This window comes from Anguilla rostrata, chromosome 15 (assembly GCF_018555375.3).
Source record: "Anguilla rostrata isolate EN2019 chromosome 15, ASM1855537v3, whole genome shotgun sequence".
Classification (NCBI taxonomy): domain Eukaryota; kingdom Metazoa; phylum Chordata; class Actinopteri; order Anguilliformes; family Anguillidae; genus Anguilla; species Anguilla rostrata.
In genome coordinates, this window is record NC_057947.1 from 2,617,246 (window position 1) to 2,631,936 (window position 14,691).

The 14,691-nt window shown below is 48.0% G+C and overlaps 1 protein-coding gene across 11 annotated transcripts in view; it reads left to right on the forward strand.

Moving 5' to 3' along the window:
• Positions 1–14,691, forward strand: part of obsl1b (obscurin like cytoskeletal adaptor 1b) — a 48,558-nt gene that overhangs the window by 32,362 nt on the left and 1,505 nt on the right. For all 11 annotated transcript variants that reach the window (XM_064309887.1, XM_064309891.1, XM_064309888.1 and 8 more), the window contains 8 exons: positions 1,892–2,158; positions 6,312–6,578; positions 7,039–7,151; positions 7,766–7,919; positions 9,016–9,177; positions 9,746–9,850; positions 10,510–10,776; positions 14,141–14,410. In XM_064309887.1, the coding sequence (XP_064165957.1) occupies positions 1,892–2,158; positions 6,312–6,578; positions 7,039–7,151; positions 7,766–7,919; positions 9,016–9,177; positions 9,746–9,850; positions 10,510–10,776; positions 14,141–14,410 (1,605 nt within the window). The remainder of the gene's footprint in view (positions 1–1,891; positions 2,159–6,311; positions 6,579–7,038; positions 7,152–7,765; positions 7,920–9,015; positions 9,178–9,745; positions 9,851–10,509; positions 10,777–14,140; positions 14,411–14,691) is intronic.

Genomic DNA, 14,691 nt, shown 5'->3' on the forward strand with positions numbered 1-14,691 from the left:
TGAGCCATGCTTCAAGTGCAAGGTGGGACAAGCTTCAGGTGCAAGGTGAGCCATGCTTCAGGTGCAAGGTGGGACAAGCTTCAAGGTGAGACAAGCTTCAGGTGCAAGGTGAGCCAAGCTTCAGGTGCAAGGTGAGACAAGCTTCAGGTGCAAGGTGAGCCAAGCTTCAGGTGCAAGGTGAGACAAGCTTCAGGTGCAAGGTGAGACAAGCTTCAGGTGCAAGGTGGGACAAGCTTCAAGGTGAGACAAGCTTCAGGTGCAAGGTGAGCCAAGCTTCAGGTGCAAGGTGAGACAAGCTTCAGGAGCAAGGTGAGACAAGCTTCAGGTGCAAGGTGAGACAAGCTTCAGGTGCAAGGTGAGCCAAGCTTCAGGTGCAAGGTGGGACAAGCTTCAAGGTGAGACAAGCTTCAGGTGCAAGGTGAGCCAAGCTTCAGGTGCAAGGTGAGCCATGCTTCAGGTGCAAGGTGGGACAAGCTTCAGGTGCAAGGTGGGACAAGCTTCAGGTGCAAGGTGGGACAAACTTCAAGGTGAGCCAAGCTTCAGGTGCAAGGTGAGCCATGCTTCAGGTGCAAGGTGGGACAAGCTTCAAGTGCAAGGTGAGACAAGCTTCAGGAGCAAGGTGAGCCAAGCTTCAGGTGCAAGGTGAGACAAGTTTCAGGAGCAAGGTGGGACAAGCTTCAGGTGCAAGGTGGGACAAGCTTCAAGTGCAAGGTGGGACAAGCTTCAAGGTGAGCCAAGCTTCAGGTGCAAGGTGAGCCAAGCTTCAGGTGTAAGGTGAGCCAAACTTCAGGTGCAAGGTGGGACAAGCTTTAGGTGCAAGGTGGGACAAGCTTCAGGTGCAAGGTGAGCCAAGCTTCAGGTGCAAGGTGGGACAAGTTTCAGGCTGAGCCAAGCTTCAGGTGCAAGGTGAGACAAGCTTCAGGTGCAAGGTGAGCCAAGCTTCAGGTGCAAGGTGGGACAAGTTTCAGGCTGAGCCAAGCTTCAGGTGCAAGGTGAGACAAGCTTCAGGTGCAAGGTGAGAGAAATCAGAAGGTGTGGAGTCCTACCTGCAGCAAGGTGATCTTCTGTGTCTGTATTTACTACCATAGTAACATTACATCAAATAACGGCATTCATTCAAAGTAACCTACACACGTACTTACATATTTACAATATGCACAAAAATAAATAGTAAACAAAATGACTTGTGTTTAAAATTTGCTCCTAAGCTGAAGGATGACAGCGAATCTACGCTATAAGACTGAATGAAGAAACATAATATTAAACGATATTTGAGAGACCGACACACTTAAAACTGTTAGTAGCGAGGCTTCTGTTTGTTTTCAAACTGCGCTGGCTAAAGGGAGCAACGGCACGGCTGTTTGAGCCCGGCTGGGCACATCGGTGATAAATAACGAGCTCTTCAGCCGCGTCTGGATGCCTGGAAGGGCGTCGCTGAGGAACGGCTCTTAGCGGCTACCCCAGTTAGAATTCCGCCGGTAACCGACACACACAAGTGGCACGGCAACGCGGAACAGGAAACTGGGAGGGATTACTTTCCTGCAGAGCACGTTCACCATCTCCTCTGTCTGACCAATGGCTGACGCCATCGTTCTCAACACTGGGGTTTCCATTTTGTCCGGTAAAGGACAAAACCTGAATTACTGTCTGAGCAACGGAAGATAGAAATGGCATTAAAAGAACAACTGAATAGGGTCTGTGAGCAGGCTGTTTATTTAGACTACTTTGGTGGCTATTTTTACTGTCTTGTGGTAAAATGGAGGCACCGCCGTTCCCTTCAGGAGCCATTCCTGGCCAGTCAGTTGGTCAGCATATGAAAGGGAGACGACGCTGATTCCAGAGAAAGCAAAGAGGGGAAAAGGTTAATATTTTCTCTCCCTCACTGGTGCAGAGGCGCAGGTGCTGTTCACTAAGAAGATGGCGGCTGTGGAGGCGGAGGAGTTTGGGGAGGCCACTCTGGAGGTGGAAGTGACCCCCGAATCCGGGGAGGTGCACTGGATAAGGCAGAACGTGGTCATCCAGCCAGGGCCCAAGTTCAGCCTGAAGCAGAACGGCCCCAAACGCAGTCTGACCGTCCACAACCTCAGCCTCTCTGACCGGGGAATGTACCGCTGTGAGACCCTGCACGACCGCACACAGGGGAAGATCAGCGTGGAGCGTGAGTGTATACACACACACACACACACACACACTCACACTCACACTCACACACACGACCAAACATATACACACATACACACACACGACTGCACATTTACACACGTACGTACATACTAAGGCTGTCAAAAGTGCCATGAAATTGAGTTCAAATATTAGCTTTTGTACTTAGTTAGCGTTCGAATATATTCGAATAACATTTTCCTATAATTCAAAAAAATAAAATAAAAAAGCCGCTTATTGTCAGGCGCAATATGCACGTGGCGCTCCCTTTAAACTGGCCTGTGCGTTATTTTCCACAAGCGGGCAGTAGAATAGACGATATCGGTAAACTTTCATACTAGGTTACTACATCTGGGGCCTCATTGATAAAACGTATTTTTGATCAACTATGTGGCGCGTACGTAGAAAATCACGTCAAAGTAGTGATTTATAAAATTTCAACATGACTCGATTTGACCGTGGAAACGGTTGTGGCTCCACGTCAGGTCTTCACTTGATGTATGCGCGCAAGTTCACTTTATAAATGAGCCTCCTGCAGTTTCTATAGCCTAATGCACAAATGAATAAAGCACTTTCTCGTGAATGTAATTTGCCACAACTCTTGTTTATAGGAAATCCCTGTTTATTTCTTAACACAAAAACTATTCAAATGGATACACCAGACTTGCTCTGCAAAGCTTGCACGAAACTCTTTTCTTGTCCTTGACCTCGCCATTTATGGCCAAGAAGCCGAAAAATTCCCAAACAGGGCTTCTACTACCAGCTAGTGGGATCAACTCCTCCGATGCTGCTCCCTTCAATATTTTTGATGTGACAGAGGAAGTAACGTTAGCACAGGAAATGAACTTTTCGTGCATGAACATGATTCGCCGCATGAAATTAAAGCCTGTATATTTATGTTAATTACAAAACGTGGGATCCAAACTAATTTTGAATGCTCAAATTTAGGTTTGAACAGTTTTTGAACTTTGAATATTTTTTGACAGCTCTAGTACATACAGACACATGCACACGCACACACACACATACACAGAGTATATATGTACACACACACACACACATAAAGTATATACACATACACATAGAGTATATACACACACACAGACGCACACACACACATACACATAGAGTATATACACACACACGCATACACATAGAGTATACACACACACACACACACACACACATTCCTCCTCTACCATCTGTTTATATTTGTTTACAGGAGGCCCCGGTAGTCAGGCCTCGCTGCAGGCCATTATCGATGCTGTTTGTGATGGAAAGCGCTGAGTGTCGCTGTAATCTGATCGATGGGTTTTGAGTGGCTTTGAGAGGCCTGACTGTTTTCAGCAGGTGACAGATACACACATTCAGGGGCTCCAGGGCGGGGGATACACACATTCAGGGGCACCAGGGTGGGGGATACACACATTCAGGGGCTCCAGGGCAGGGGATACACACATTCAGGGGCTCTAGGGTGGGGGATGCACACATTCAGGGTACCAGGCGGGGATACACACATTCAGGGCTCTAGGGTGGGGGATACACACATTCAGGGGCACCAGGGTGGGGATACACACATTCAGGCCCAGGCGGGATCACACATTCAGGGGCTCCAGGTGGGGAATACACAGTTACACACATTCAGGGGCACCAGGGCGAGGGATACACACATTCAAGGGCACCAGGGCAGGGGCATAACACACATTCAGGGGCTCCAGGGCGGGGGATGCATACATTCAGGGGCACCAGGGTGAGGGATACACACATTCAGGGGCACCAGGGCGGGGATTACAGTTCACACATTCAGGGCCCAGGGCAGGGGATACACACATTCAGGGGCCCAGGCGGGAGTATCAGTTACACACATTCAGGGGCTCCAGAGCAGGGGATACACACATTCAGGGGCACCGGGCGGGGGATATACAGTTACACACATTCAGGCACCAGGGCGGGGATATACAGTTACACACATTCAGGGGCTCCAGGGCAGGGGATACACACATTCAGGGGCACCAGGGCGGGGGATATACAGTTCACACATTCAGGGGCTCCAGGGCAGGGGGATACACACATTCAGGGGCACCAGGGCGGGGGATATCAGTTACACACATTCAGAGGCACCAGGGCAGGGGGATAACACACATTCAGGGGCTCCAGGGCGGGGGATGCATACATTCAGGGGCACCAGGGCGAGGGATACACACATTCTGGGGCACCAGGGCGGGGAATATACAGTTACACACATTCAGGGGCTCCAGGGCAGGGGGATACACACATTCAGGGGCTCCAGGGTGAGGGATACACACAGTCAGGGGCACCAGGGCGGCGGATGCACACATTCAGAGGCTCCAGGGCGGGGGATACACACATTCAGGGGCACCAGGGTGGGGAATACACAGTTACACACATTCAGGGGCTCCAGGGTGAGGGATACACACATTCAGGGGCACTAGGGCGGGGGATGCACACATTCAGGGGCTCCAGGGCGGGGGATACACACATTCAGGGGCACCAGGGCGGGGGATACACACATTCAGGGGCTCCAGGGCGGGGGATCACACATTCAGGGGCTCCAGGGTGGGGGATACACACATTCAGGGGCACCAGGGCGGGGGATACACACATTCAGGGGCACCAGGGCGGGGGATACACACATTCAGGGGCACCAGGGCGGGGGATACACACATTCAGGGGCTCCAGGGCGGGGATACACACATTCAGGGGCTCCAGGGCGGGGGATGCACACATTCAGACCCCCGGCAGCCTGATAATTCAATCAAGCGTGTCAAAATGGGAGCCAGATCCACAGCTAAGGGGGGGTTCTTTTTGCCTAGCCAATGAACCGCTTTGCCCCGCTGTGGTAATTGGCAGGCCAGTGTCAGGCTAAACCTTGGGCACGATCACAAGCTCTCTGAAGGGAACGATCACCGCTCTACAGCTTCCTGTCTCAGGAACTAGCTGTCAATCGATCGTACTGAATGTACCCTTTCAGGTCACACAGCATGATGCGTGTGCTGCACGCGTTATATTTACACACAGCTTTTTCTGCCTGCCCTGGCGGGGGTAAGACGGGCAGGGGGGGTAAGATGGGCATGGAGGGTAAGAGGGGCGGCGGGGGTAAGAGGGGCAGGAAGGGTAAAAGGGGCAGGGAGGATAAGAGAGGCAGGGAGGGTTAAGAGGGGCAGGGAGGGTAAGAGCGGCAGGGAGGGTAAGAGGGGCAGGAAGGGTAAAAGGGGCAGGGAGGGTAAGAGAGGCAGGGTGGGTAAGAGGGGGTAAAAGTCGGCTTGCCACAGGCCCCTCGTGTAGATCTGGATCTCTTTTCATTGCGGCTAAATTTACGCGCTGGCCTTAAAAACCTGGGGTGGCGTCGCCAAGCGCCCAAAATAGCCGCGCCTTGTTCCGCCAGGGGCGTCTGTCTGAGAGAATGAGCGGAAAGATTCTGGCGCGTCCCCGGAAATAGCCGCATGGCGGTGTGGCGATACGGCGCCAGGAGCGGGTATGCCCGCACGCCACGCCTGCACCCCACGCCCCCATGCCACATTCTGTCCCCGCTGCGGGTCCAGTGTCTATTTCCCCTTCATTTCAGGGGTCACTGTGTCAGGCTGTATAACCTCAGTGTACAGTCAACTGAGCTTCTATGAAACCAGGAGAAGCAAATTCAGTCAATGTCTGCAATCGGTACGAAAGTCCATTTAATCACTGACAAAAAGATGAGTAAACAGCTATTTTCAGAATCAGAGAAAGGGCCGTGGTTTGGTAGGCTACTGCTGCTGAAAAGATGTGTGATTAGGAAGTAAAAAATTGACATATCTCTCTTAGATGGTGCCCTTCAAAACTGGGGAACTGTTGGAGTGAAATTAGTACATTTTTACCAAACCTTTGGAGGGTGCTGTAGAATTAATGTTAAATACAGCCCTGGAACCACTAGTTTGTCTATTTTTTTACTGAATTTGGGGTTTACAGCTTGGAAATGAGAGGGGCCTCTAAAAATAAGGCTATGGTAATATAAATATTGATTCTTATCAATGTATACATTTCAGGGTTATTGTTATTTTGTCATTTCTCCTGTGTTCGTGTGCCACAGTAATGCGCTGTAAGCGTACCTGCGGGTCGACTGACGCGTTTTTCGCTTTGACGTGTTCTACGCGCAGCGCGGAAGATCATCGTACGCAGGGGGCTGACCCCGATCGACACCTTCGAGCGCGAGACGGCCACCTTCGAGGTGGAGCTGTCGCACGACAACGTGGAGGGGGTGTGGCAGAAGGACGGGGTGCGCCTGAAGCCCAGCAGCCGCTGGCGCCCGAGCGCCAAGGGCCGCCTGCACAGCCTCACGCTCTCCGGCCTCACCCTGGAGGACTCCGGAACCGTCGCCTTCACCGCCGAGACCGCCAGGACCTCCGCCAGGCTCACCGTCAGAGGTGAGGAAGACCACTGGGCGGAGAGAGCGCTGCCGTTTCTCTCGGTCACTGAGCGGACGCTCTTAGTTATTCATACTTCCACCTGTACGACTGAAAGGCTTGCTTTGATCTGATTTCATCTAACATTTCCATGAGTAACTTTTGGCAGCTGCCTGATGTTGTTGGAATCTGCTTCACTGGTCCAGATGTTGGGGGGGTGTCAGCCTAGGCCCAAAGCGGTATATCTAATATTTTCCCATAAATAACTTCTGGGCTCATTTATGTCACATTTGCCACATTTATTGGTCTCTGCCTGGATTTTTGCCCAAACTCATCGTGTTGACTGAAAGATCTGGCCAGAGCCTAGAACAGGCCTTTCCAAGACCAGATACCGATCTGACAGCCATACCTGCTTGTGTTGTGAAGACCGCATTGAGCATATCTGTTGTGTTTCATCCCTCTCCACCTTCTCCACTCTCAGAGCCTCCTGTGAGCATCCTGAAGAAACTGGAGGACCAATGCTCCCCAGAAGGCTCTGCAGTATCTCTGGAGTGTGAGCTGTCAAGACAGAATGTGGATGTGAAGTGGCTAAAGGTAGAGAGAACACATCAGAATCCATTTGTTACAATACATTTGTGAACAAAATTTTCTATGTTAAGTTACAGAAACTCATTGTGTATTATCTGATGCATCTTATGCACAAAGAATTACACATATGACACCTTACACTGAGTACATGACACCTAGGTGGTATATCTGGTGTGGATGAAACCATTTTGTGTAGATAAAACATTTCCTAGTCCCTAAGTCTGGATAGACAATTCATCATAGCTCAAAAAATTGCCAAAGGGACAAACTTGATTTAGGACAAAGCTCTCATTGGTTACCTCCATAACAGAAATGGATATGGCAGAAAATATGAGGGAAACAGTACAAAATCAGAGTTTCCAAGCTGAATGGTCCCTCCTTATTTTTAAACGTATTTACTTGTGGATACGTCCGTCAGTGTAGTTCTATAAAAATTAATTTCAAAATTGTCTACATTACATTACATTACATGTTTCACTTATTTAATCAACTGGCAAACTCAGTACGCTGTATAAGAAACAAACAAACAGCAAAACAAGAAAGGCCCTGAAAGGTTAAGGGCAAAGGTTCAAGGTTAAGGTCAAAGTGAAAAGCTGTGTCCCCCCTCCTCTGGACCGCAGAATGGCAGCGAGGTGAAAGGGAGCAAGACCCAGCGCATCTACTCCATGGGCCGAAAGCGCTTCTTCCAGCTAATGAAGTGCGAACTCAGCGACTCGGGGGTCTACATGTGCGATGCTGGGGACATCAGCACAAGCTGCTCTCTGGAGGTCTACGGTAATGTGCACCGCATGTCCCGCGAACCTGCTAACGGTACCCTGCTAACATGACCCTGCTAACGCGACCCTGCTAACGGGACCCTGCTGACACGACCCTGCTAACGGTACCCTGCTAACGCTACCCTGCTAACACGACCCTGCTAACGGGACCCTGCTAACGCGACCCTGCTAACGGGACCCTGCTAACGCGATGCTGCTAATGGGACCCTGCTAACACTATCCTGCTAACGCGACCCTGCTAACGGGACCCTGCTAACAAGACCCTGCTAACGGGACCCTGCTAACACGACCCTGCTAACGCGACGCTGCTAACGCGACGCTGCTAATGGGACCCTGCTAACAGGACCCTGCTAACGCGACGCTGCTAACAGGATCCTGCTAACGCGACGCTGCTAACGCGACCCTGCTAACGGGACTCTGCTAACACGACCCTGCTAACGCAACCGTGCTAACGCGACCCTGCTAACACGACCCTGCTAACGCGACCCTGCTAACGGGACCCTGCTAACGCTACCCTGCTAACGGGACCCTGCCAAGGGGGCAGATAATAATTACATTAATCTATTTGTGGGTTGTTTAACAGCCCTCTTATTTGCTAAACCGGCTCATTAAAATGCTTCACAGATGAATGGCTCCTTGCCCACTTCTGCAAAAGAGTTTTTCATGTCTCAATACTGCCATCTGCAGGTGGTGATGCACAAATGCATCTGTCTGAGGGATACTGGAAGAAACAACCATGGTCTCTATAGGCTGAGGTTCGCATGATCAGCAAATAATCGGATGAATGTCCAAAATATGTATAAATAATACTTCATTAATAAAGAGCTGAGGTGGATCAGGACTGATCAGATATCCTCACACCCCCCACAGACGGGAGTTTTCTGGTCCTGATATACTGATTACAGATTTGCTCTGGCAGGCAAACTGAAATGACAGCCTGTGTTGAGCCGACAGACTGAAAGAGTGGAAACGAAGGGTCACGTGTAGTCCTGGCTGTGTGTGGTTAGCACGTTAGCGGCGGTTTGGTGGAAGGCCTGGTCACGCCTCTCGCGGGGCAGAGATCGGCGACCTCACTTCCTGTCCTCCCGCGGCAGAGCAAGAGGTGGAGATTGTGCAGGGCCTGGAGGACCTGGACATCCAGGAGGACCAGAATGCCGTGTTCATGTGCGAGGTGTCCCTGCCGGACATCCCGGGGGAGTGGTTCCGCAACGGGGAGAAGATCCGGCCCACCAGCACCGTCAAAATCCGGCAGGAGGGTGAGTGCCCCCCCCCCTTCCCCCGCACACAACCCTGATGTAATTTATACTCATTCTCCCATTTGCTTAGTTTGCTTAGCTATAGTAGTACATTATTTCTGACATATTACATTACATCTATTTAGCTGTACCATCATATTACATTACATTTATTTATTTAGCTGTACCATTGCATTATATTACATTACCTCTATTTAGCGGTACCATTACATTACCTCTTACCATTACATTACATTACCTCTATTTAGTTGTATCATTCCATTCCATTTCATTCCATTGCATTGGATTACATTCATTTAGCAAATTCTCTTACACATAATGTTGCGCTCCTACCTACAGTGTAGGAGAACCATAAGTGATTTCACCAGATTAATATGAGTTATAGTGTTAGACCTGTCTAACAACATTTACAGACTGACTAGCCAGTGTAGATGCAGCATTTCTAAAGCACAAGTTAACTATGCCAACCAAGAACCAAAGCACTAATCCTGAATTCATGTGGATGACTTAGGACTGTAAGGTCAGCATCCCAACAGTAACTCCTCTAACTGCCGCCTGGTGCATTTAGGCACCAAGCACTTTCTCCTCATCTGTAACGTGAGGGTGGAAGATGCCGGAGAGATCAAATTTGTGGCCAAACAAGTGGAGTCCACGGCGTCCCTGGAGGTGGAAGGTAAGAGTGCAAACCTCCCTTCATCTCTCAGTGTAATCCCTTCTTTACGCCACATGTTATTGTTTTAAAAACCCAGTGCAATCACTTTTCCCCCCAACATTTAGTGTCCACTAAGCCAAAAGTATAAAATGTAAACAAATATTTTCCAAATTTATAAACAGAAAAGTAATAAAATGTCATTTTATACGCAAAGTACATTATCTGTCAACCAAAGACTTAGAGCTCTGACATGGCATTTCCCTCCTGCAATGGACATTCACTATTCACTTCAAAGAGAACTTCTGGTTGGAAGCCCATCAAACACATGCAGAACAACCTGGCTGGAAACATGGTCCCCAGAATACTGTAATTCGTTATGTATAATGGTTTAAAAATGATGCACAGGTTCTTTTAATTTTATATTACTTCAGTTTGATCTTTATTGCGCTTTTCACAAAAGACAAGCTTCTCCAAGGACATTACAGAGATTCTGGGCCCCAGGCTCCTGCGAGTAAGCTTAGGGAGCAGTAGCGAGGACAAAGGTCCTGGAGGAGACGGGAAGAGGGTTTGGGCAGGTCCCCGCTAAGCGGGGAGGCAGACTTACGAAAGCGGGGTCAGGGGACAGACGTTTGTGTCTTTGACGCTCCGGCCGTGCCCTGCTGTCTCCGTGCCCATCGCAGAGATGCCCGTGTCCATCGTGAAGCCGCTGCGGGACAAGACGGCGCTGGAGGGGCACCGGGTGGTCCTGGAGTGCGCCGTGTCCAATCCGCGCTGCAGCATCCGCTGGTACCAGGGCAGCAAGGTCATCCTGCCGTCCGAGCGCTTCGAGATCTGCAGCGAGGGCTGCCACCGCAAGCTGCTCATCCAGCAGGTGGCGCTGGAGGACGAGGGCACCTACAGCGTGCAGGCCGGCGAGCACACCACGTCCGCCAGGCTGACAGTGGAAGGTCAGAGGGCACAGCCGCCGCTCCACATCGCCAAACACAAACACGCACACCTGCCTCTTAATAAACACACGCACCTGCCTCTTAATAAACACACGCACCTGCCTCTTAATAAACACACACACCTGCCTCTTAATAAACACAAACACGCACCTCGTCTTAATAAACACAAACACACACCTGCCTTTTAATAAACACAAACGCGCCTGTTCTTAATAAACACAAACACGCACCTCTTCTTAATAAACACAAACACGCACTTCTTCGTAATAAACACAAACACACAGCTCTTCGTAATAAACACAAACACAGACCTCTTCTTAATAAACACAAACACACACCTCGTCTTAAAGGAGTAACATGGTGGTTGAACGTGACACTTCCCGGTTGTCTTTAGGCAACAACAAAACAAATGTGCATAATTTTTTTTATTATTCAGTCATTTCAATGTACTTTAAAACGTATTTTTCTAAGCCTAAATTTCCCACTATAAAAGTTCACCCGAACCGTCTGGGCGTGGTAATGAGAACTGTCAGTTAGTTATGATTGACAGACCGTGCCCCGTTACCATAGCTACCCCCATGATACGCGCTCTTTTTGGGAGACTTTTCACAAGATAGCTAGCTTAGTAGTATATCAAGTATCGATAGATAGCTAAGATAAGGACGTTGACTTATATCCAATTATAATTTTTGCTATCTAGCTAGCCAAGTTAAGATAAAAGCACAACTATAACGTCCTCATAAAAGTAAACCAGCTAGCTAACATTATCGATAACATTGCCTTATGAAAGCAAACTACCTAGCTAGCTAACGTTAACTAGCTAAATGAATATAACCAGAAATAATCTAATAGTCCTTAAAAGGCACTCTAATTTAAGTGAACCTAACGTTAGTCAAATATTTCCATTGTCTTGCCCGTAAGCAAGCGGCGCAAACTGAGGGTCTCGAGCAGAGACTGTAAACCGGTTGAGAAAGTTGTCAACTTGGTGCGTCACGAACACAGTAACCACTCCCCTTTCCACGCCCCGTAAACCCATGGATAACTCGAGACTGAAAATAGGACGATGAATTTAAAACGCACCCACTTGCGCCGCTGGTTTACGGGCAAGACAATGCAATGCTAACGCTAGCTAGCTAGGTAGTTTGCTTTCATAAGGCAATGTTATCGATAACGTTAGCTAGCTAGTTTGCTTTTATGAGAACGTTATAGTTGTGCTTTTATCTTAACTTGGCTAGCTAGATAGCAAAAATTATAATTGGATATAAGTCAACGTCCTTACCTTAGCTATCTATCGATACTTGATATACTACTAAGCTAGCTAGTTTGTGAAAAGTCTCCCAAAAAGAGCGCGTAGCATGGGGGTAGCTATGGTAAAGGGGCACGGTCTGTCAATCATAGCTAACTGACAGTTCTCATTACCACGCCCAGACGGTTCGGGTGAACTTTTATAGTGGGGAATTTAGACTTAGAAAAATACGTTTTTTGTTTTGTTGTTGCCTAAAGACAACTGGGAAGTGTCATGTTCAACCACCATGGTACTCCTTTAATAAAAACAAACACGCGCCTGTTCTTAATAAACACAAACACGCTCCTGTTCTTAATAAACACACACACCAGCCTCTTCTTAATAAACACAAACACCTGCCTCTACTTAATAAACACAAACACCCATCCGTTCTTAATAAACAAAAACACCTGCCTCTTCTTAAAAACAAAAACACCTGCCTCTTCTTAAACACACACACACACCTGCCACTTCTGGAAAACACAAATACCTGCCTCGTCTTAAAAAAGACAAACACCTGCCTCTACTTAAAAACAAAAACACCTGCCTCTACTTAAAAACAAAAACACCCTGCCTCTACTTAAAAACAAAAACACCTGCCGCTTCTTAAAAACACACACACACAGCCTTTCAGCCTTTTTTGATTTGAGCCAGAGCAAAACATTTCTCAGCAGGCGGGGGGAGACTTTTTCAGGGCAATAAAAGCATAATAATAAAAGTATATAACAATGCAGGATTCGAACAATAAGATGTTATTTAGTTATTAATTATGTTCATGCCATAATGTGTGAGCACTACCAAAAATATGACACTTTAAAGAGAAATTGGAGCACCCAGCCGATTCCAGACTTAGTATAGCCTCATGTAGTCCTGGAGAATGTTAATCCTGTAGGGGGAATAAGTGTTTATTTCTGAACCTGGCCTTCACAGACGAGGCACAGCACACACCGCATTAAAAAAGCAAACACTGCACTCCTCTTACCCAAATCACGGCTCTCCAGGCCCAATAACTCCTGGTTTTCCGCCCTCCCTTTACCTGGGAGTCAGGTGTGAAAACAGCCTGGCCAATCAGGAGCACTAATTGTTCAGTTAATTAATAATCCTCCTGAAATCTAGCCGAGAAAAACATTTAAATTATTTGATATCATGTCATGGATGACAAAAACATGTTGCAATGAAAATAGTTTCAAAAATATTTCATTTTTATTGAAAGTGCCTTGTGTAGGTTTCAGCATAGTAGAATATATATTGCGAGACCAGAGACTCCTGTCCCCTGCAGAGGACAATAATGCATTTGCCAGTCTTAGGAGGATATTAAATTCCATGTTCAAAGACACATTCATTTATTCCAGTGCTGGAATGTTTTAGAATACGGAATGAATCTAACTGATCAGGGCAGTTATAGATTCTGTCTGCTTATAGGCAGCAAGCTGTCCCATGCTTAGCGTTCCCTCGGTGATGCTGTGTCTTCAAGGACAATCATAAGCTTTGAACACAGTCCCAACCTGTGCATCCTCCCGCCTTGTACTTTTCTGGGACACTGGACTTCAGTTTCTCTGTAACAGACAAACATAGCCGATTTTGTTTTTGAGTGCAGGACGGATATCATTTTACTAACAGACAAGTTATAACAGTATGATGTCGCTTTTTGATATTGCAGCAAGCAAAAAAAGGCTGCAAATCCCAAAGTGTAAATTATCACAATCTGTAAGGCCAGTTCTACAGAAGGAGGAGTACTGTGGGCTTTAAACAAGGCAAGGGGCATATGTTTGCACTATTACTGAAGAATACAATACGGGTGAAGTCAGTAGAGTTTAATTTATCAGGCCAGGCCTCAAACAGAGGTCTTGCTTACTTCTCATGTGGTTAATTTTAATTTAAACTAATTAAAATGTAATTATTTTAACATTTAAACTCTTTTAAAGATTTACAACCTAAAAATAGGTCAAAGTTGTCAGTTAAAGGATTGAAATGTATTTTGACGTAGTTTTCTGAGGTCCAAACGGCGTGCGTCTCTGTGAGGAATGGTGTTCGGCGCTCGGCTCGTTGGGTCTGACCCTGATGCTCCTCCCCCCCCAGCCCAGCTGCTCCAGATGGTGCGGGAGCTGACCGACGTGACCGTCGCGGCCCCGGACGAGGCGCGGTTCGAGTGCGAGGTGTCCATCCCGGTCAGCAAGGGCCCCGTGTGGAGCCTGAAGGAGCAGACCCTGCACCCGGGGCCCACGGTTCGACTGGAGGCCCGAGACACCGTGCACCGGCTGACCCTGAAGAACACGTCTGCGGACATGAGCGGCGTCGTCCGGTTCAGCTGCGCCAAAGCCAAGAGCAGCGCTAGGCTCACCGTCACAGGTCAGTGAGATATTAATAATGTGTATGCTACACTTCTGACACCATCAGACACCCAAACACCAGTTTACAGACACACATCTCTATTAATAATGCGTATGCTACACTTCTGACACCATCAGACCCACAAACACCAGTTTACAGACACATAACTCTCTATGTGTATGTAAAATTGACTTTGCAGCATTGAATATGTATTGAGGGATTTATATATATATATACACACACACACATACTGTATATGGGGGAAGTTAAGGCTAGAGGAAATGCCTGATCATTCTGGT